The sequence below is a fragment of the Bos javanicus genome, chromosome 23 (genome assembly GCF_032452875.1).
Source record: "Bos javanicus breed banteng chromosome 23, ARS-OSU_banteng_1.0, whole genome shotgun sequence".
NCBI lineage: Eukaryota > Metazoa > Chordata > Mammalia > Artiodactyla > Bovidae > Bos > Bos javanicus.
In genome coordinates, this window is record NC_083890.1 from 33,459,320 (window position 1) to 33,482,786 (window position 23,467).

The 23,467-nt window shown below is 42.6% G+C and overlaps 1 protein-coding gene across 3 annotated transcripts in view; it reads left to right on the plus strand.

Moving 5' to 3' along the window:
- The window catches only part of KIAA0319 (KIAA0319 ortholog), a 76,410-nt gene that overhangs the window by 21,819 nt on the left and 31,124 nt on the right, over nucleotides 1-23,467 (plus strand). For all 3 annotated transcript variants that reach the window (XM_061398700.1, XM_061398699.1, XM_061398701.1), the window contains 5 exons: nucleotides 10,212-10,369; nucleotides 14,847-15,589; nucleotides 17,937-18,114; nucleotides 20,432-20,530; nucleotides 22,641-22,738. In XM_061398700.1, the coding sequence (XP_061254684.1) occupies nucleotides 10,315-10,369; nucleotides 14,847-15,589; nucleotides 17,937-18,114; nucleotides 20,432-20,530; nucleotides 22,641-22,738 (1,173 nt within the window). In that variant the 5' untranslated portion in view covers nucleotides 10,212-10,314. The remainder of the gene's footprint in view (nucleotides 1-10,211; nucleotides 10,370-14,846; nucleotides 15,590-17,936; nucleotides 18,115-20,431; nucleotides 20,531-22,640; nucleotides 22,739-23,467) is intronic.

Genomic DNA, 23,467 nt, shown 5'->3' on the forward strand with positions numbered 1-23,467 from the left:
TTCTTTGCCTTCTGCTGTAAGGGTGGTGTCATCTGCATATCTGCGGTTATTGGTATTTCTCCCAGCAATCTTGATTCCAGCTTGTGCTTCATCCAGCCCAGCATTTCTCATGTTGTTGACAGTTTGACTTTAGAAATGGTATTCCTTCCATGAAAAACTTTATTTATCCATTTTTTTTGTTAGTGGACATGATTTTTTCAGGCTTCCCAGGTGGCACTAGCGGTGAAGAATCTGCCTGCCAGTGCAGAAGATGCAAGAAATGAGTTCCATCCCTGGATTAGGAAGATTCCCTGAAGGACGAAAATGGCAACCCACTCCAGTATTCTTGCCTGAAAAATTCCATGGGCAAGAGGAGCCTGGTGGGCCATAGTCTATGGGGTCGCAATCTCAAAGAGCATAGTACATGATTTATTCCTGTTTTCTATAATGATTTCTGAGTTCATTTCATACCTAAGCCTTCCCCACTCAGAGATTACAAATACAATCTCCCATAGTTTCTTTTCATTTAAAAAAAAACAGCTTTAAGATACAGTTCACATATCATACAATTCACCTATTTAAGTTGTAGAATTTAGTGGCTTTTAGTATATTCACAGACTTGGGCAACCATCACCACAGTATCTTTTAGAACTTATGAATTTACTGTTTCAAAAAGAAACCCCATATACATTATATGAGATAATAGAAAAAAATATATATATGTATTGGTCTCTGCCCCATTGAATTGTCCTGGCATCCTTGTCAAAAACCAACCTCACAGTTTCTTATAGTGCCTTTATGGTCTTATTTATACATTAGGAATTTATCTGGGTATGACATATGAGGTAGGGATACAACTTACTTTTTTTTCAAAAGGCTCTCCATTTTTCAGTATCATTTATTTAATAATCTACCCCCTCCACTGATTGAGATGGCATTTTTAATCATGTCCTATAATCTTTTAAATATTTGGATTCATTTTTTGAATATCTGTCCATTCAGTGATCTATTTTTATACCTGTACTGTCCCATTTAAATGATTCTTACTTTATAATATGTTTTGCTGTCTGGTAGGACTAGCTTCCCCTTAGTTCTCTTCTCTTCTTACTGATTCTTCCATGTGATCTGAGGAATCATCTTTGTCTAGTTTTGCATTTGCCCAAATAAATTTCTATTTTATTAAAAAAAATTCACTGTTTTTATTAGGAACATAGAAATGTACTTGTCAATTTGGGAAAAATGATCATATTTCTGATATCGTTTTGTCCAAGTATAATTTATTCATATTTTTGTCTATTTAAGCTTTTTTTTGTATTTCTCACCAGAATTTAAAGTTGTCTTAAAATAGGCAAGTATCTTGTAAATTCATTCTTAGGTCTTCATTATTTTTTGTTGTTGTTTGCTATTCTTTTTTATTATATTCCTTTTTGTTGTTGTTTTCTTTCATTTCTTATTCTAACTGGTTGTTGTTAATGGTAAAATTTTAAGAGAAATTGCATGCAACTTAATTTTCTATTTTTTAAAAAATCATTTGCTCCTTGAGGTTTGAAAATAAACATTTTCAAATGTATCTTCTATGTTCACAGTTGAGATTGAAAAGTTACTTGTTATGCATGCGAGCAATTTTTAAATCATCTGTCACTTTACCTAGTTTTCACCTAAAGAAACATTTTTATTTAAAATGCATTAAATATTAGCTCTTTTATTTTTTCTTTTACATTCTTTTTTTTTTGTTTTTTCTTCTAGTTTTATTGAGATATATTGACATATAGCACTATATAAGTTAAGTGTACAGCATGATTTGAATTTCAGACGCCATGAAGTGATAATCACAGTAAATTTCGTAACCATCCATCATCTCATACAGACACACAAGAAAAGGAAAAAAAATGTTTTTCCCTTTGTAATGAGAACCAGTGAAGTTGCTCAGTCGTGTCCAACTCTTAGCGACCCCATGGACTGTAGCCTACCAGGCTCCTCCATCCACGGGATTCTCCAGGCCAGAGTACTGGAGTGGGTTGCCATTTCCTTCTCCAGGAGATCTTCCCAACCCAGGGATCAAACCCAGGTCTCCCACATTACAGGAAAACGCTTTACCATTTGAGCCACCAGGGAAGCCCTTGTAATAAGAAGTCTTATGATTTACTCTCTTAACAGCTTTCACATATAATATACAGCAGGGTAAATTATATTAATCACGTGTACATTATGTCCCAAGAACTTAAGATGTTTCTTATAACTGGAAGTTTATACCTTTTGACCACCTTCAAGCAGTTGCCCCTCCCAACCCCTGCCTCTGGTGACCACAGATCTGACCTTTTTTCCTATGCCTTTGGTTTTTGAAGTATTATTAACCTCCAGTACTATTTTAAATGTGGTGTACAACATAGTGATTGATATTTCTGTACATTACAGCATGATTCCAAACATTAGCTTTTTTAAAACCTAAAATTGTTAATGTTGTAGATGAGAAATTAGTAAACTTGAAGTCAAAATATAGTCAAGCTGTGTTTTAAGATTGATGATCTTTCCTCAAGAAGTTTATAGTTTATTAGAGAGAAAATATACATGAAAAATTAATTAATCCTATAAGGAAGTGTATGCTGCCTCTCATATAAATGGTTTCAGATTTCATGGGCATATCTGCCACTTTAAAAATGATTAAGTTATTGGACTTCCCTGGTGGTCCAGTGGTTAAGACTCCATGCTTCCAGTTGCAGGGGCTGCAGGTTGAAAGATTGTTGTTGAATCACGCAAACACACCGGGATTCTTGGCCCCCGGAGGAGATGAATTCAATCTGGGGCCAGAGATGAGGCTTGATCACTCAGAGCTTTTGTGTAATAAAGTTTTATTAAAGTATAAAGGAGATAGAGAAAGCTTCTGACATAGGCATCAGAAGGGGGCAGAAAGAGCACCCCCCTGCTAGTCTTCAGCTGGATGTTATATAGTCAAGAGCAGTCTGTTAATGAAAGAAAGGAATGTCTTAAAATTTAGAATGGTACCAGGCCCCTCACCCATAAGATGCATTTTGGGATAATCTCGGCACCAAATGATTTATCCTGGGCCATAAAATGATGAACTTGAATCTTGAAGAAGGGCAGACCACCATACAAATAGTTTCATTTACATAGATTAGGGGAACAATATCTGAGTCTAACATATTGGTTTGTCAAGTAGGTTCTGAGCCAAGAGGCGGAACGGACTTGAAGACGGAGTTTGGGGGTAAATGCATAGTACATTAGCATAGCTTAAGACAAACATTTCCATAAGAAAAAGGTATTGGTTAACTTCAGGTGAAACCAGGTGTCATTATGGTAACACAGCATTTTAAGAGAAACCTCCTTTTAAATTTGTATAGAGAAGGAAAAAAATATCGCTTGTTTCCTCCTGCCACTTAAGAGATAAAAATGTCTGACACTTGCAGGCTCTTTCCTCCGTTTGGAGACCCCTGGCCTTCCTGCCTGTTACCCTCTCAAGGTTTGATCCCTGGTCATGGAACTAACATCTCATATGCCATGCAGTGTGGCCAAAAAAAAAAAATGTTTTTTAATTACTATATAAAGGTTTGGCCTTTTATAGTATTTGAAATCCCCATGAAGCAACTGAGCTTACCTGAGCCTAAGTATTTTACAATCCATAAGCTGAAAAAAAAATAATCCATAAGTAATGTCACTTATAGATTAAAATGGCACCTGGTGCCATATAATGGAAAGTGCAATGTAAGCAGTGGCTTAAATGAGGTAAAAGTTTATTTCCTCCTCAGAAAAACTCACAGGTTGGCAGTTGAGGATCAATACATGAGCTCCATATCATCAGGGACCTTTGATCTTTCTAGACCTGGCTCGCCTCCTCAGGGCCTCTACGTGGATGTAGACAGCTGCTGGGGCGTTAGCCCTCAGGTCCTCTTCCAGCTATCAGGAAAAAAGAGGAGGAGGGCGAAAGGAGCTTTTTCTGGAAGTCCTTGCCAACAATTCCTTTATATTAATATCTCACTGACCAGAGCTTAATCACTTGTAACCCCACGGTGCTGCTGGGGGTGTTGGGAAATAGTCTTTTAACTGGATACCCTTTGTGTCCCAAATAATTATCTTGTTACCAGGGAAGAAGGGGAGGACACTTACTGAACAGACAGCAGCAACCTTTGAGCCTCACTCTTCCTGCTTCCTTGACCCTCCTCCCTTCCTGGGCCAGGACGAGATGTGGTCCATCATTTCTTGCTGAATACATTTCTCAGAGCTCTCTCTGATCTCACTCCATTGCTACAGCTCATTCACTCTCTGACCCCATCCCTGAGCTTTAGATCATCTCTGAGTCAGTGATGTCATCACTATCATCCAAAGAGAAAGGACAGTTGGTGTGAGGCTTCTGGGATGGTTATGCTTGGCAGGAAGCTCAGAGATAGGGTGACACTTATGAACAAAATCAGGCCAGAAGCCTCAAGAATCAGAAATAGCCTTTACATACATGTTGGTAACTTAAAAAAAAAATGCTATGTTACAACCAAAGCTTGCTTTATTTTTGAAATTTAAAAAAATATATATTTGTCTATTTATTTGGCTGTGCTGGGTCTTAGTTACAGTATGTGAACTCTTGATTGCTACATGGGGTATCTAGTTCCCTGACCACGGATTGAACCCAAGCCCCCTGCACTGGGAGTGTAGAGTCTTAGCCACTGGATCACAAGGGAAGTCCCCTAAGCCTTCTTTAAAACTGAAAATACAATTGTATTTTATTAATACAAAGGAAAGATGTATTTAGTGTATGAAAAAATAGAATTTACAGATAAGAGAGGAAGGAAGAAAGGAATAGACAAGAAATCATCAAAAGGAAGAAATAAAAATTATTCTCACCAGTTTTCACCTTGGAGGGGCATTTCTTTCAGATCTTCACATATATAAAGTTGATCCATGCAGAGTTTATGTAAGGATCTATGTATTTGTACTATTTATAGCCTTTTGAACTTGTTAAGCCTTATTTTAAAAGCCCTATTTTACTGCTCAGATTCAACGCTGCCTTTGATTGAAATTTTTAGGAAGCTAGTGAGGCTTTCTCTGTGAATTCTTCAATACTTTTCTTCCGTTTAATGAGAACATAAAACCACAGGAAGGCAAGGCAAGCAGCTGAGAGGGCAAGACTCTATCAAGAGAATCCAGCAGTTCCGAGATTGAATAATAAGTAAAAGAGGGCTTCTTCAGTCACCCAGAGTAGAATGTTCTTACTTTCTGAAACCATAGAGGAGGACTGGGGCAGCTACAGGGCAGGTTTGAGATCTAGAGTCTCAAGACTGACCCCAAAACTCAGTTTCCTTTTGTGTAAAGTGGGGATAATAAAACCTCCTATCTCAGAGAGAGTAGTTATAGGGATCAAAGGGGAAAATACATGTCAAAATATGATTTAATCCATGAGGTGCTATATATATATTTAAAGAACAAGATCAGGCCAGAAATATCAAGAATACCTGCAAAACCTGCAAATTGTTAGAGCAGAGAAGACTTGATACCATGAAGTCCGTATGTCTTTACATGTTGAGGAAATGGAGATCCATTGTTTGCTTATATTAATGTGCTGAAGGAACCTCATAGACAGTGTTGACAGTCAGTTCAGTTCAGTTGCTTAGCTGTGTTCAACTCTTTGCAACCCCATGGACTGCAGCACGCCAGGCCTCCCTGTCCATCCCCAACTCCTGGAGTTTACTCAAACTCATGTCCATTGAGTCAGTGATGCCATCCATCCATCTCATCCTCTGTCGTCCCCTTCTCCTCCTGCCTTCAATCTTTCCCAGCATCAGGGCCTTCCCCAGTGAGTCTGTTCTTTGCATCAGGTGGCCAAAGTATTGGAGTTTCAATTTCAGCATCAGTCCTTCCAATGAATATTCAGGACTGATTTCCTTTAGGATGGACTGGTTGGATCTCCTTGCAGTCCAAAGGACTCTCAAGAGTTTTCTCCAACACCACAGTTGAAAAGCATCAATTCTTTGGTGCTCAGCTTTCTTTATAGTCCAACTCTCACATCCATACATGACCACTGGAAAAACCATAGCTTTGACTAGATGGACCTTTGTCGGCAAAGTAATGTCTCTGCTTTTTAATGTGCTGTCTAGTTGGTCATAACTTTCCTTCCAAGGAGTAAGCGTCTTTTAATTTCATGACTGTAGTCACCATCCGCAGTGATTTTGGAGCCCCCAAAAAATAAAGTCTGCCCCCATTTCCACTGTTTCCCCATCTATTTGCCAAGAAGTGATGGGACCAGATGCCATGATCTTAGTTTTTTGAATGTTGAGTTTTAAGCCAGCTTTTTCACTCTCCTCTTTCACTTTCATCAAGAGGCTCTTTAATTCTTCTTTGCTTTCTGCCATAAGGGTGGTGTCATCTGCATATTTGAGGTTATTGATATTTCTCCCGGCAGTCTTGATTCCAACTTGTACTTCATCCAGCTCGGCATTTCACATGATGTACTCTGCATAGAAGTTAAATAAGCAGGATGACAATGTACAGCCTTGATGTGCTCCTTTCCCTTTTTGGAACCAGTCTGTTGTTCCAAGTCCAGTTCTAACTCTTCCTTCCTGATCTGCATACAGATTTCTCAAGAGGCAGGTCAGGTGTTGACAAAAGGAGATGCTTACTGTTGCTGAAACTCCAGTACTTTGGCCACCTCATGCGAAGAGTTGACTCATTGGAAAAGACTCTGATGCTGGGAGGGATTGGGGGCAAGAGGAGAAGGGGATGACAGAGGGCGAGATGGCTGGATGGCATCACTGACTCGATGGACGTGAGTCTCAGTGAACTCTGGGAGTTGGTGATGGACAGCGAGGCCTGGTGTGCTGCGATTCATGGGGTCGCAAAGAGTCGGACACGACTGAGTGACTGATCTGATCTGATCTGACTGTTGCTGAGCACTATAAGTTGGCTCTAAGATAATTGCTTTCCAGAGCTTTCCACATAGGATATAGTTTTCAAGGAACGTTGCACAAGGGCATCTGCCAGAGGAGTTGGAAATTTGGTCCATGGCCCGTTTACCAGGCTGTGTGCCTTTGGAGCAATGTCTGCCCAGAGATTCACCTTTAATTAATTTGGCTGAAGTTATCCTATGGTACGTCAGGGGCCTGGTCTTGATCCATGGGGTTCTCAGCCAACTGCCCCTGGCTGATAGCAACTCTGCTCTTCTGGGCAGTGTCTTGGCAGGAGGCTGAATGCCATTGGTGGAGGACCAGTTGCTCTCCTGCCTTTTAGGGCATGGTCAATCACTGCAGACGGGATATGGCCAATCTTTTCTTCTACCCACTTCCCATCCCAAACCACATTTTCATTGCTTCAGAGAAAGAAAGGTATTAGTGGCAGACAGTTTGCACCAGCAGGCGGTCTTCCTCTGGGTTTTTAGGCCTGAAGCTTATGGGACTCTGAATGTTCACATTCTCTGCTTCACCTTATGGAAGCTCGTGTTCTGATGGCCTCTGCTATCCTGACACACAGAAACAACCTCCTGAATATAGCCACGGCCACCTTCACTGTGGTTCCTGTCCAGTCTTTTGATGTGACTCAGCTCAGTAACACGGGGGCCAGGGAGGCCTCCGACTCTCAGTGGGCACTGGCCAGTGATGCTTGTAGGCTGTGCAGCAACCTGTTCCAAGTGGTCAGTGACAGAGCCATCACCGCAGTTCAGTGGAAGGCCTTCCTGTGGTTTGAATCATTTCTCGAGAAAGACTCAAAGCAAGGTCCAGTGGTTCCCCAACCCTTCTTCCATAGGATCCCGGGTTTGACTGTGTTGACAGCCTCCTTGTCCTTTCTGGTTTCCTCTCTGGCTCAGTGGTAAAGAATCTGCATGCCAATGCTGAAGACGCAGGAGACGCAGTTCGCCCCCTGGGTCAGGAAGAGTTCCTGGAGAAGGAAGTGACTACCCACTCCAGTATTATTGCCTGCAAAATTCCATGGACAGGAGAGCCTGGTGGGCTGCAGTCCGTGGGGTTGCAGAGTCGGACACAACTGAGTGACTGAGCACCCTCCGATAAAGCTAATTCACATATCAGGACGTACGAAAAGGCAGCTGCCTCAGTGGCCCGGTCCACATCCCAAATCTAAACCACAGTCCGCCTGCACATATGGGAGACGCTTGTCAAGGAATCTTCACACACACACCAATTGCAAGCCTCCATCTCAACTTGCTTCCTTGGTGGCTCAGACGGTAAAGAGTCCGCCTGCAATGCAGGAGATGTGGGTTGGATCCCTGGGTTGGGAAGATCCCCTGGAGGAGGGCATGGCAACCCACTCCAGTATTCTTGCCTGGAGAATCCCATGGACAGAGATCCTGGTAGGCTACAGTCCATGGAGTCGTAAAGAGTCGGACATGACTGAGCAACTAAGGACGGCTCAGCTTAATTTGCTCAAGCACCTCACCCTAGAAAATGGGACCTGCTCGCCTTGTAAGGAAATCTCTGACCTCCTAGTCCGTCGTGCCCTTTTTCAGCAATGCTGCTTCTGATGTTCAAAAAAACTCATTCTTGCCCCAAATCTAAGACTGGTCCACTGCTTAGATGCCCTCTACTCCCTCAATCCTTGGATTATGTCCCACTCTTTGTCATCCCTGTTCCCCTCGTAAGTTTCTAAATGAGATGCTTCTGGAAAGGGGACGGGAAGAAGAAAAGTAAGCTGTCTTTTTCTCTCCCAAAAGCCTGAGTGTAAGTGTGCTTGGGAAGGGAACGAGGGATGGGTGGGAGAGAGTGGTGTGAACTTGAACTGAACTCTAGCTGACCATAGCGTATCAATTTGCAGCTCAAGGCAAGGCTCTGGCACACTCATTAGGAAGCCCTTATCTACCTGTGCTTGTTCCTGAGGGCCTTGTTACATTAACAAGCAGTTGGAGTCCAGACCTTCCTTGTACTGGTTCTTCTTCACCCTTGAGCAAATCAGTGAACTTTTGTGAACCTCAGTTTCATCATCTTCATATTATCTAAAGCACTGATAATAATGCCACCTGGGTTATTGTGAAGATCATATTGAATAAAGTGCCAGGCAAAAATAAGATGCTTGTATTGCTCTAGATCATTGAATCTAAGATACTAGCAATTAGGAGATGCATCATTATTTTAAACACCACAAAGGAAGGAAAAAAAATCCTGTCTATACCATAGCACATCCCTTTCTTATCCTGTAAACTGTTTCTACATACTGAAGGAGATTTTGGGGAGGTTGCTTCAGGCAGATTTTTCTCCTGAGTCATTCTTGGGCATATACAAAAAGGAAATCTATGTGAATACACATTAAGACATTTTAAAATTTCCTGATAGTCTTAGCGCATTGCTGCTGAGTCACTTGTGAAGGCCTTTAGTGAGCTGTGTTTTTTCTGTACAATCTTGCCTCTGTGTCGTCGTGTGCATTGGGGGTGTAGCATTTCTGAAAGAGGGCTTCACATTGGTTTCTTTCAAGCCTCTGAGCCCAGTTCTCTTTTATTTCCTAGGTTTGGGCTTATAAGGGGAGAGAGCATGAGAAACCCTATACCCCTTCTTAGGAACTGTTCTTTTTGTTTAAACTAACTTCAGGTGGATGGTTTGCCTGAGACATGATTGTCAGGAGGGGCCCTCTGTGTGTGTTTGGTCAAATAGTTATAATGACATAAGGCAGGTTAACAGGAGAAAACCAAATTTAATTGCCTATTAAATTTGCAATTTAATAAGAAATCCACATAATGTGAGAGATTCCAGATAAAATGAGAGTCAGGTATAATGAGGTATATTTGTCCTCCTGGACCAAGGAGAAGCAGGTAGGGATCTGGGACTTCAAAGGGAAGGAAGGCAATTCACAGGAAGATAAAAAAGAGCCAATGTTTGGAAAATGGATGTTTTCCGTGTCCTAAGGAGATAGTGGGACACAGAGAGGAGTTTTAACAAGCAGACTTTGCTAGGTTCCTCCATGTCTGCCACACCTAGCTCATATTATACTGCATTTATTCATGGTGATAGCTGCCTTCCTCGAACAGGTCCTCTGCCTTTTTGGCAGTTAGAGGGATGGACAGAGCATCATCCTGAGTCCTTTGGGCTTTATTGTTTTCATCTTGAAATAATCCACATGCCAGAGTGGCACATCTAGGGGTGTCCTGCCCTGAACCCCACGATGACCCTGGGGTGTTACCACGATAGGCTTCCCCTTGCCATGAATAAATGATAGAGATAACTGTGTGTGTTTCTGCATTTATGTATTCTTTTCTTCCTTCCTGTCTCTTTTCTGTTTTTCCTTTGAAGTTCTGAGGCCAAATCTGGCTCCTAAGAAACACAAAAGAAGCCCGCAGCAAAGACCTCTGAGGGCTGTCTGCGAAGCCTGCCTGCACCCGCTGTGTGAGGCAGAATGGCGCCCCCGACAGGTGAACTCGCTTCATTGCTGCTGCTGGTGACCTTTACAGGTAGGAAACCGGTACCCTGGAGACACCAGCCTCACACTTGAACTTCCTCTCTGACTTAAGCAACTCAGATCAACCTGAGATGAAGGTGCTGTGTGTTTGCTTTCCAGCAGACTTATTTCACATATGAAAAGGAAGGCCTCATGCATAAGTGGTTTCTGGAAACAGGCTTTTAACTTTTTTGTCATGACTATTTTGGGAAAAAGAAAATCACATTTCATATATACTGGGAAAACTTCATGTATTTATTTCAAAGAACTGCATAGTAGATCTTTTTTAGAAAGCAAATAACAGGCTTTTTTCTGTCTTAAATCTTTATTTTCATATAGTCTGTTTACTTACTGTGGACACACCATGGCATAAAATCCTTGGTCAGCATCAGCTCTGGTGATCCATGCCCCAGCTAGGCCAGCCAGACCCCTTTAAACTTACCGAAGACTGAGAATGGAGATATGGCTAGGAAAACTGATTTTATATCCAGGGTTTGTCACAGTGTAGTAAAACCATGCTGAGGTTTACCTGGGAGTGACCCTTGTTAAAATGTCTTCTTAGGCCCCATCCAGATCTACTGAATCAGAACTCCTCGTGGGTGTGACTCAGGAGCCTGAAGCATCTAGATTTTAAGAAGCACAGTTTTTAGGTCATGCAAGAGCTACTTGAGGAAATACTACAGTCAGGACAGCTTTATCATTTCCTGCATATTACTCTCCTTATGCCAAATGTCCTTCTTATTAACCTCACCACTGCATAGTATACAAGGCAAAATGATTCTTTATCCCATGCTTGATGTACTCTTGTACTCTGGAAAGTGCTGTCATTAATGTTTGAGCTCTTTTTTTCCCCTCTCAAATCCCTACCTTTTCACAGCTTTTTGTCATTTTCTTATGGGGTGTTTTTCATTTATTCAAAATTCCTGAGTTAACTGAGCCCCAGTAATGTTGTTTAGGGCTTGTCTGTCCTTTCTCTCTATCCTCTGCCTTTGACAAGATGCTAACCATTGGTTTTGCTGATTTGTCAACACCCGTGGAATGCTTACTGTGTTCATGGATTGGACTGGGATTTGTAGAGGGAACAAACCTGTGAGTGTTCTCCTGTCTCTGCAAGAACTTTCTTGAGTGAGTCTAATAGATAGTTTAGTTGTCGGGATACCCACCTTCTCAAACTTCTTTGTTTAATATTCAGATCCACTCTTAAAGTATATTTGTCTAGATAAACAGCCCATTCAGGTGATTTGTTGCAGAACCAAATGATGATCTGCCCTAGAAGCTTATGGAGACCACCACCGCCAGCCTGAGGGAAAACTGCTTTTAAGTTTCGTGTTGAAGACTTCTGCTAAGCTTCTCAACCACATGTAACAATTTGCTTGTTCCAGGGTCACAGCCTTGTTCCTGTTTAATGGTTTCTTTGACACAATTTTACACTGTTGACTTTTAAGCTTCTGGTGTCCAAAGCCAGAAGTGAAACATGATAGTTCTTATGAATCATATTTTTCAAAAGGAGGTGACCCAACAGTTGTTCAAGGGAAATAAAATGTATCCTGCCATTTGTGTTTGAAAGAAATTTCTAGCTTGGGTCTTCGTTTAAATTCAGTTCAGTCGCTCAGTCGTGTCCGACTCTTTGCGACCCCATGAATCGCAGCACGCCAGGCCTCCCTGTCCATCACCAACTCCCGGAGTTCACTCAGACTCACGTCCATCGAGTCAGTGATGCCATCCAGCCATCTCATCCTCTGTCGTCCCCTTCTCCTCCTGCCCCCAATCCCTCCCAGCATCAGTCTTTTCCAATGAGTCAGCTCTTCGCATGAGGTGGCCAAAGTACCTCATTTAAAGTACCTTCGTTTAAAGGCTGCTTCATTTAAAGGGATGTAGTGATATCTTTCGGAGAAGGCAATGGCACCCCACTCCAGTACTCTTGCCTGGAAAATCCCATGGACAGAGGAGCCTGGAAGGCTACAGTCCATGGGGTCGCAGAGAGTCAGACATGACTGAACGACTTCACTTTCACTTTTCACTTTCATGCGTTGGAGAAGGAAATGGCAACCCACTCCAGTGTTCTTGCCTGGAGAATCCCAGGGACAGGGGAGCCTGGTGGGCTGCCGACTATGGGGTCGCACAGAGTCGGACATGACTGAAGCGACTTAGCAGCAGCAGCAGTGATATCTTTACAAGCAATGACAGTATTTTTGGGAGTAGGGCTGGGAGTTGTAGATTTATCTACCTGTTTCATCCCTTTATCATCTCTTGACCTTGATTATAATTACTGTTCTGTCATGTTCAGCACAGAGTGTTTTCCCCCTCTCCATGTCTGATAAAAGATTAAGCTTTTCTTTAGAAAATAAAAGGCTAAAACTATTAAAGAGATTTAAAAAAAAGATAGATTTGGTTTGGGAAAATATCATTTCAGTTGAAGTAAAGCAGTTTGCCTGCTTATTTACTGGGAAAGATACATATTTACATCTAATTCTTATTGGATGAGACCAGTTAGACTTTCCTATTGGGTCAATATTTGGTACCGAATGGTTCTTAAAAATTTATAATGGTGATGATGTGTATACAGGTGAAAAAAAGAAATGATTCTTATTTTGATATGGACCATTTTTTAAAGGTCTGTGTTGGATTTGTTACAGTGTTGCTTCTCATTCATGTTTTGGTTTTTTGGCTGGAAGACATGTTGGGTCTTAGCTCCCTGACCAGGGATCGAATTTGCGCCCCTGCCAACGGACTGACTGCCAGGGAAGTCCCAAACGACCTGAATTCTTGTACTGTGTTTAACCATTTATCTTACCTCCAGTTAGAAGTCATTTCTAACTGTCATTATGAAAAATGTAACAGTTATTAAGAGAATGATCAGTGATGAGCACTTACTCGAAAGATCTTTTGCTCTTCGGAGTTCAGCAGAACCGCATTCCTGGAACTATATGTGATGAGGGACCAGTTTGTTTTTATTTCCAATCTACCACAGACAGACTCTTTGGTAAAATATCAACAACAAGTTGTCTACTGAAAGAAAAACACTCCATGCAAGAGTTGTAGGTTTCAGTTTTATTCAGGGACCTTCCTGAGGACTATAGCCCAGGCAAAGGCATCTCAGTAGCTCTGAGGGAACTGCTCTGAAAAACTGAGAGAAGAAGCCCGTGTGTATATTATCTGGGGCAAGAGAATGCATGCAGCCAGGCACACCTCTTTGTATACCACTGCTGCTAGTCCCGAGGAACAGGTATCTCAGCTGACGATTTTAGTGCTTTTCTATGTACGGAAAGATGCAAGAGTCTGGGCTCATTAAAATTCTTCCTGAGACATGTGTCCAACTATCTAAGGGTCTGTTTTTCCAAAGCACTGAGTGCCTCATCCTGCTTTTCACCCTGAATTCCTTTCTGGGCACACTGTCTGTCAGTGACTGCAGTGGGCAATGACTTCATCCTTGTAGAACTGAATGCTGGGCAACATTCTTCATTTTTTAAAATTAATTGTTATTGGAGTGTAGTTGATATACAATGTTGTGTTAGCATCTGCTGTACAGCAGAGTGAACCAGTTATACATATATCCCCTCTTTCTTTAGATTTTATTGCCACATAGGTCGTTAGAGAGTGTTGAGTAGAGTTCCTTGTGCCATACGGTAGGTTCTTAATCGTTATCTATTTTGTATATGTTAGTTGTGTATATGTCAACCCCAGTCTCTCAGTGTATCCCTCCCTCTCTTCCCCCGCTTGCTAACGGTGTTTGTTTTCTCCATCTATGACTCTGTTTTGTAGATAGGTTCATTTGCACCATTTTTTAGATTCCAATATCTGCTTTGTTTTACAACATAAAAAAGGAGAAAAGTAATTTTGTCCTTGGGTGCCAGGGAATGACAGATTGCTACCAAGTCTTCTAAAAGCCCCGGATTCTCTTACCACGCCGTGGGCTGGTCACAGAGTCTGTGGCCTGCCCCACCGAGTCTGCAGATCACACTTAGGTAGCACCAGTCTTCTGCCTACTTATTTGCCAGTTGGCAACGTTTGTGGTTCATTATTTAGAATCAGCTTAAAGCTAGTTATTCTAGACCTATATTTCAGATGAGTTTTTCTCTCTTTTGATAATTCCCTGTCATCAGAATAAGCTGAGATGTTTAAAAATTCAGTTAACAGCAACAACAATAAGACATTGTTCCTAAAGTAAACCTTTATAACTGGATTTTGGGTGAGGAACAAAATGTTACAGACAGTGTAAAAGCAATACACACATAGAAAAGAACGCTTCTCTTCACTATGTGGAGTAGCACCATATAAAGAGAGAAGATGGAAGGTTAGATGGACACATGGAAGAATCTGTAGATGGATGGGTTGGGGTGGAAGGGTGTGAGGACAGGTGTACTGATGGGGGTGTTGATCGGTGGGCTGTACGATAGGGCAGGGGACTTCCTGTAGGAGGTGCTGGTGGTTTATTTGCTTGCCAGAAGTGACCTGCCTCGCTTCCTTATTGGTGGCTGGCGTGTTTGCAGGCTGTGCCTGGACGCAGTGCAGTGAGGGGAGGACGTATTCCAATGCCATCATCTCTCCTAACTTGGAAACTAGCAAAATCATGCCGGTGCCTCAGACCACCCCCTTGGGGGACTGCACATCCGCCTGCTGTGACCTGTCCAGCTGTGACCTGGCTTGGTGGTTTGAGGGCCGCTGCTACCTGGTGAGCTGCCCGCACAAAGAGAGCTGCGAGCCCAAGAAGATGGGCTCCATCAGGTCTTACCTGACCTTTGTGCTCAGACCCGCCCAGAGGCCCGCACCGCTGCTGGACTACGGGGAGGTGATGCTGAACAGGGACGCCCCATCGGGAATCTGGGGGGACTCACTTGAGGATATCAGAAAGGACCTACCCTTCCTGGGCAAAGATCGGGGCCTGGACATGTCTGAGTACTCAGATGACTACAGGGAGCTGGAGCAGAACCTCTTCCAGCCGATCAGCAAGCAGGAGCCCCGGGGGAGTGCAGAGTACACGGACTGGGGCTTGCTGCCCGGTGGTGAGGGAGGTTTCAACTCCTCTGCTGGAGACAGCCCTGCAGCACCAGCGGAGAAGCAGCTGGAGGACCCAGAGCTCCATAAGCCAAATGAGTCAGCATGGACCCTGGCTCCGAAACCCTCTCCGGAGATGTTATTGCTTCCTTTGGTCACTGCCCCACCTCCAGGAGAAGAACTGGAGAGAGAGACTTCTCAGCTCCACGGGCAAGCGGGCAACAGCTCTGGGAAAGAGGTGGGTGTGGCTGGTGTGTGTGTGGCTGGGGAGGGGCTGAGTTCACTTTGGAGCCAGGCTCAGTGGTGCCAATTCAGGAGGCGCCTCCCTGGATCAGGGAAGATCCCCTGGAAAAGGAAATGGCCACCCACTCCAGTACTCTTGCCTGGAAAATCCCCTGGACAGAGGAGCTTGACAGGCTACAGTCCATGGGGTCACCAAGAGTCGGACACGACTTGGCAGCTAAACCACACAGTCTCATTAGGTGGAGGACACAAGAAGTTTCCTCTTAAGGGCACCTATTAAGGTATTGGCAAGAAAGATGGCTCTCAGAACCTTCCAGACCTAACATCTTGTTCCTTTGTTGGGCTCTCATGACCAGACTGTTTAAAAGAGCAAGTAGTTCTTTTGCCTTCACAAGTCAGCCACCTAGTGATGATTTAGATGCCTCTGCTGGTATCTAAGATGAATGAGGGTTTTTTAGAAGTTTTGAAGCCAGCCCATATAATGCAGCATGTATAGACAGAGGCTTTGCAAATCTCTTGTGGTAGGTTTTGTAGGAGCAGAAAAAATTTTTTCTTCTAAGTTTTTTTTTTTTTCCTCCTGGTTAACAGGAGAAAGAATAAATCTGTGAAGAATTGACAAGCCAAAGAGGTTTTGGCTTGGGGTAGTAAATTGGTGACAAAATATCTGTTAAAGATAAGTATCTGTTAAAAAATTAAGCTGAAGCATATTAACATTATTAAGAGTTTGAACAAATATATCTGCATTCAAATCAGGCAGCATCCAGTATAGCAAATAGAAAGGAGTTCCGAGGAGCTGTACAAAATGAAAGACATTTTTAGGCAGAAGGGAGTTGGAAACAAGGAAATTATACAAGGCAGGCAAGTGGATTGATTATTGCAAGGTTACTTTCCTTTAAGGGGCAGTGGGAGTTTATCAAGCAGATTACCTTAAGATAATTCCTGATTGACTGGTTTAAGCTTCCATTTCTGGGAGAGCTGAAACTGTAAGTCTTGCTTTAGGGACTTGGCGTAAGTGACTCTATTTTGGGCCTGTTGTTTTAACACAAGGTTTGTTTATTCAGCCTTCTCAGCCCTAAATTTCTTGTCTCTGGTGAAAAGGTTACCGTCTATCCTCCTGGTACAATGCTTTATTTTCCACTAAAATACAAATTTCCCCCTATAGTCACATTTAAATTTTTTTGAGCTGCTTTAAGTTGTAGATAATCCTTGAAAGGAAAGTTCCCTTTCCCATGGAGATTTGCCTCTTGCTTTCAGGGGGACAGAGGAGGGTCAGAGTGTTCTTTTTACACTGACAATTTTCCAAGTACCTTTAGTTCAAAATAATCAGTTTGCCAGAGTGTCTTATTTGGGGATGATGTATTCTCAACCCCCTGCAGTTTCTTCAAGACCCAACAGGTTCTGAGGTTGCTAGAAACTCACTAGTGATATGAATCAGTTGGATCGGGGGAGGGAGATACCAAGGAGAGGATATAAACTGTATGGAACTTTCCATGAAAAACACAGGTGAAAAGAATGGGAACCTTTGGGAGAGAAGACATACCGAGGCAGAGAGAAGGTTCAAGTGCTAAGAGCAGAAGCTCAGTGAGGTAGACACGGAGGCTGCCCTGTGGGGAGAACAGTTGAGAGTCCAGAGGGTGCTTGCTTGGGAAAGGCCAGGACTCGGTGAGACGCAGTGAGCGAGTTGATCAGGGGAAGCCAAATGCAACTCGCAATACAGTGATTGGAGGACAAGTCATGGGAAAATTTAGTGTATTTCAAGGTACAAGAAGGCACATCAGAAGATAAAGGAACATAAACCAATTAAGACTTCTTTTTTAAAAAAAGAAGAATGTTATTTAAGATATCAGTGCTTAGGGTTAGAGTAAGTAAGGAAAGCTGGATTGAATTGACTGTGTATTATAATCTCAACCATTAAAAATTGCTAAACAGTCTTTTAAGTAGTGATATTATCAGAAGTGTTTTTTTTTTTTTTTTCCCCTGCTTTGGTGTATGTTTCTTTTCAAAGTTTCCGTATTTTTCTGTCCTTGTAATTGTCTTAAACACTTTAAGACTTTCCATTAAAAAATAAAGTATCACAGGTTAACTGTGTTCTTTTCCCCCACCACTGAGTATTAACACATTTCACCTTTTAGTGGCTAAGTGAACTGCAAAAGTGAGTACCTTTTCAGTAAATACCAGTGCCCCTTCTCCAGTTAATGTTTGAGTGACAGCTTTTCTTTCTGTGGGTTTTGCACTCCAACTTCCCCTTTTGGTTCCCTGTCCTATTAGCCTGAGTTTACTGACCTGGCTCTATTCAACGTTGTTTCCCCTCTAACAACTTATCCTTGTAATTGATCGCCTAGGTCCTAATGCCATCCCATGATCCTCCTCCAGCCAGCCTGGAGGTCAGCCCCGCCACTGTGGAGAAGAGCCCGGTTCTCGCAGTCACCCCGTGGAGCACAGAGCATAGCATTCCAACCCTTCCCACCAGCACCATCCCATCTGAGCAGCCCAGATCTGCTCCCACTGCTCCCAGGACAGGTAAGTTAAAAAATACACCTGGAAGAAATGTGCTGAAGACATGCTGTATTCATACTATATTCTATATTCGTATACTATAAATACTATATTCATAGTGGTGGCAACTTTCAAAGTTTGCTCATTCCCTCTGGGCACATTGTTGAGCATCTGTTGTTTGCCAGAAATAGTGCTAGGCACTGGGAATTAAAAGAATGAATAGATATTGTCTTTTCCCTCCATGAGTCTGTGATCTAGAGGACCAGTCTAACAGATAAATATATGGTTTGATACATATGGCAAACAGTATGGCAATACAGGATCTCATACAATATACTGTGAGAGACTGCTAAGGGAGCAGAGAGCACGCTGAGGCATATAAACGCCTGGAACTGAAAATTAGCTGAGTAGTCAGGCTGAAGATAAAGAGCTAGATGTCACTGGTGGAGAGGTGATCGTTGAAGGCTGTCCAGGGAGAGTGGGGAGGTGAGCTGGGGAGAGGCCTGAGGGGTGGAACATTGGGGTTGTCTTTGTATTAGGAGCTGGGGGAGCAGAAGGAGCCTACGGAGCTGACCGGGTGGTCATGGTTGAAAGGTAGGAGCGAGCGAGCAGACGTGGACTGACGGAAGGAGAGAGGAGCGGGTTCCACGTTGGAAGCCGAGTGATGAGGAGTCTGTGTGTTACAGGACAACTGAAAAGCTCCCATTAGATTTAATACTCAAGAAGTTACTAGAGACTTTTGTCATATTTCCTGAGCCTTTCTGTGGGTGATATCCTTTCAGGATTACCCTCTCTTCTTTTGGGCTTCCCTGGTAGCTCAGTTGGTAAAGAATCTGCCTGCAATGCAGGAGACCCTGAGTCAATTCCAGGGTCAGGAAGATCCGCTGGAAAAGGGATAGGCTACCCACTGCAGTATTCTTGGGCTTCCCTGGTGGCTCAGCTGGTACAGAATCTGCCTGCAATGTGGGAGACCTGGGTTCGATCCTTGGGTTGGGAAGATCCCCTGGAGAAGGGAACAGCTACCCACTCCAGTATTCTGATCTGGAGAATTCCGTGGACTGTATAGGGGTTGCAGAGAGTCAGACACGACTGAGCTATTTTCACTTTCACTCTCTTCTTTGGTTATTTACTTTGATCCTGAGCTTCAGTAGAGAGAAGGACAATGCTGGAGGAAATGCTGGATAGTACTATAATGAAAAGGAAGCTGGCCTGGGAATTAGCATCCTTGGGTTCTAATAGCATCTATTGTCTAGAGAGCTTAGAGGATGAAATGAATTGATCATTTTTAAGCCCTTGGCAGTGTTCAATCTGGTAAGTAAGCGACTGTTCAAATGAACACATTTAAATTAGTTAAATATCTGTTGCAACTCACATTGCCTTTCTAGGGCTCAATTTCTAAAGTGAGGGATTGGAACCAGTGTCCTTTCTTAGTTCACAATTGCTGATATTTCTTAAAAAGAGTAAGACAGGGAAGAGGAGCCAGAGAGGGCAGCAAATCCACTATAGCTGGTCTAGGAAGGCACTCAAGGGACTGAATACAAACCAGGAGGAGAAAAGTGGATTTAAATGAGCCACGTGTCTCTCTAACACCTCCAAGTAGCTGGGACCTCTAGAAAGCACTCAGCTGTTTTTTTTAATCTTTTCTTTTCTCTATGTGATATCTTGACGTATCTCAATTGTGTTTTACAAGTGAGGCTGATGTCCTGTTGAGTCCAGTCAATTGAATGTATCAATGTAATCTTGGCTATAGAGCAAGGAACCATTGTTCTGAATGCTGATTTAGTGAGAGTGGATGTGCCTACTGCTTGAGTTAAAATAGCCTTTTTACCACTGAGGTTGCCTGGATTTATTTTCTCCTGGAAATGTTCCAAGAGCAAGGCCATTGCAGCAGTACATGGGGTTACTATCAGAAGAACTGAGTGGTGTATGAATAATGATTCAGAAACACTTATGATTACACTCCATCTTTTTATGACTAAAAATAACACCTACTAGAGAGTCAAGCAAAGCTGGTAGCAAGAGGAAAAAATAGCCCTGATCTGCAGTATCCCACCTGTTTCACACAACTCTTGTCACTGACACCTTGGCTAAGTCAACCTGAAGCATTATTTTCCCCACAGTGCCTACTCACATAGACAGTTTTAAATGGATGAAATCTACCCTGTAGCCTAATATGGGGTACAGTTCAGTTACTAGTCAGAGGGGGAAAAAAGTATCTTTGATAAAGTCAGATGAAGAACTATTACAGAAGTATGTTATTTTATTTCATGGATACTAAAAAAATCTATTATAGCATCATTAGAGTACATGATGAAATGTACTTTTTCTAATTAACTTTCAGTGAAACAACTCATGGTGTCTGCTGGCGAGAACATAGTCATAACTTCCCCAGCAGATGAAGTTGAACTGAAGGCTTCTGTTGTGCCAGCGCCACCTGCAGGTGAGAGTTTGACTTTCCTCTGGGACCAGTGGGCTTCCCTGGTGACTCAGACCGTAGTGTGGAGAGAGCCGGGTTCAATACCTGGGTCAGGAATATCCCCTGGAGAAGGAAATGGCAACCCACTCCAGTATTCTTGCCTGGAAAATCCCACTGATGGAGGAGCCTGGCAGGCTACAGTCCATAGGGTTACAAAGAGTCGGACACGACTGAGAGACTTCACTTTTCTCTCTTTCTGGGACAATGGGCTTCCCTGGTGGCTCAGAAGATAAAAAATCTGCCTACTATGCAGGAGACCCAGGTTCCATCCCTGGGTCTGGAAGATCCCCTGGAGAAGGGAATGGCTACCTACTCCAGTATTCTTGCCTGGAGAATTCCATGGACAGAGAAGTCTGACAGGCTACAGTCCACGGGGTCGCAGAGTCGGAGACAACTAAGCGACTAACGCACTGGGACCAGTAGGGGGCCCATTTGCTGGTGTGTCCTTAAGGAGTCTTTACTGGGTTTTTACACTTGGATTCCTTTTCACAACCTGGATATGTCACTCTTGAGGCCTTGATGATCATAAGCTTTAAAGTTTGTTGAAATAGTTTAAAACGGAGTAAGAGGATAGGAATTAAATCCAGTATATTCCTCAGAATAAAAAGTCACACATTTTCTTTTTTTTTAAGTCGAGAATTATGTCTTTTAAAAAATACTTATCTATTTATTTGGCTGCACTGGGTCTTAGTGTCAGTACACAGGATCTTTGTTGGGGTGCATGAACTCTTTAGCTATTACTCATGGACTCCAGAATGCGCAGGCTCAGTCGTTGTAGTGCTTGGGCTTAGTTTCTCTGTGGCACGTGGGACCTTAGTTTGCTGACCAGGGATCGAACCCGCGTCCCCAGCATTGTGAGGCAGATTCTTAATTACTAGATCACCAGTGAAGTCCCAAGTCCTACATTTCCAATGATGTAAAACAGAGTGATAATCTTAGAACAGGAGAGGTTTCCATATGCTTGCTTTTGACTTGTAATAAGAGGGCTTCCCAGGTGGCGCTAATGGTTAAGAACCCGCCTACCAGTTCAGGAGCCATAAGAGACACAGGTTCGATCCCTGAGTTAGGAAGATCTCCTGGAAAAGGGAATGGCACCCCATTCCAGTGTTCTTGCCTGAAGAATCCCGTGGACAGAGGAGCCTGGCAGGCTACAGCCCATAGAGTCGGACACGACTGAAGCGACTTAGCACGCACAGCCCACAGAACCTGGAATGATTCTCCTGTCAGGTGAGGGAGGTCACATGTGCACAAAGATTTGTTTGCAGACACTGTAGTGACAACAGCTGTTCAAAAACACGTTGTTTAAAATGCTCTTTCTTCTGCTGGTCCAGCACTCTGCTGTTCAGCAAACGTTTGAACTTGTGACCTGTCAAATACATTCTTTCTCAAAATATATTCATTCCTCTGGTGTTTGAATATTTCTCATTCAGGTTAGTTCCTTTATTCGTTTCTCCCTGTCACACATGGATCAAAATTTAGGCATAAATGATGATACTTGGCGTTTGTAATTTATCCCTTTCAGCTGAAGTATCTCATGCCTTAATGACTAGTATCACAAAGTAGAAGATAGGTTCGTCTTAACATATAGAGGTTTAATCTATTCTTACGTCCTTATATAAACCCCTACAACAGATGAATTAAAATCTTCTTGCTTTTTATTTATTTTTGTTTTGTTTTGTTTTTGCTTTTTATTAAAAGGAGAAAAATAAAGGAGAAAAAATCCATAGCACAGTGGATTATATTATGTTAAAATTTATATTATATAGTCAGGTGTAGCAGTCGGGAAGGAAAGTCATCAAGTGCAAACAATGAAATTAGGGCCCTTAAAAAAAAAAAACTCTCTACATTTTCTCAATTTTTATAAGTTATGTGTTCTTATAATAAAAAATAAATTTTACATTCAAAAGATACATAAACCTTATTATTCCTTACTTGGATGATAATTGAAAGTTGGGTTCAACATACCTAAATTAATTTCTGCTAATAGATTGACGACTCTCAATTTCTTTCCTCTGCCCAAATTATAGTGACCTCTAAGAATTTATAACTACTCATTCTTCTCTTTGGCTCTCAGAAACAACTTACAGCTATGAATGGAGTTTAATAAGCCACCCTGAAGACTACCAAGGAGAAATAAAACAGAGACACACGCAGGCTCTTAATGTCTCTCAAGTAAGTAACTGGTGACTGGTTTTAATTGACAGCGTACCTAAAAATTCAGTGTCACTTTCTTAGCTGTTGAACCCAGAGTCTCTGTTATGATTAAGATTAAAAAGAGAGCCGTGGACAGAGGAGCCTGGTGGGCTACAGTCCTGGGGCCACAGAGAGTTGGACGTGAGTGAGCAACTGAGCACACACATTAATGAATTATATTTCAAGTGTGTAGGTAGACAGGCAGATGTGAATAAGGGGGCTTTCAGGAACTTTTTCTTCGTTTGACTTACTTGGCATATCAGTCTGGGGAAGAAGGCTGACATGGGTCTCTGTAGTGAGGTTAAAGCCTGTGTTCCAACCCTTGCCCCTTTTGCAGTGTCAGAGTCATCTCTGATTCTTAGGCACATTTCTAGGATTGCCAAAAATTCATTCCAGTTCACAAATGGTTTGACTACCAAATATTGCTCCAAGATGTAAGCCATCACAGGAGGAAACATGTCCCCGTTTTAGATGGCCATAGACGATTATGTTGTCTTCATTTCTGAGACCGCACAGCTCCTGGTGCAACTCAAGTTAGCATCACCATCCCCTTGTCACTGAGCGCTGTTTCTCAAAGACTGGCATCTGGACCTGGGACAGCTGACCCACCAGATCTACTTGGTAAAAATGCAGGATTCCCATACATGCAACTTTGCGAATGGCCGCCCTTGGCTGGTCCATTTCACGAATGCCTCCGTAAGGCCTGTG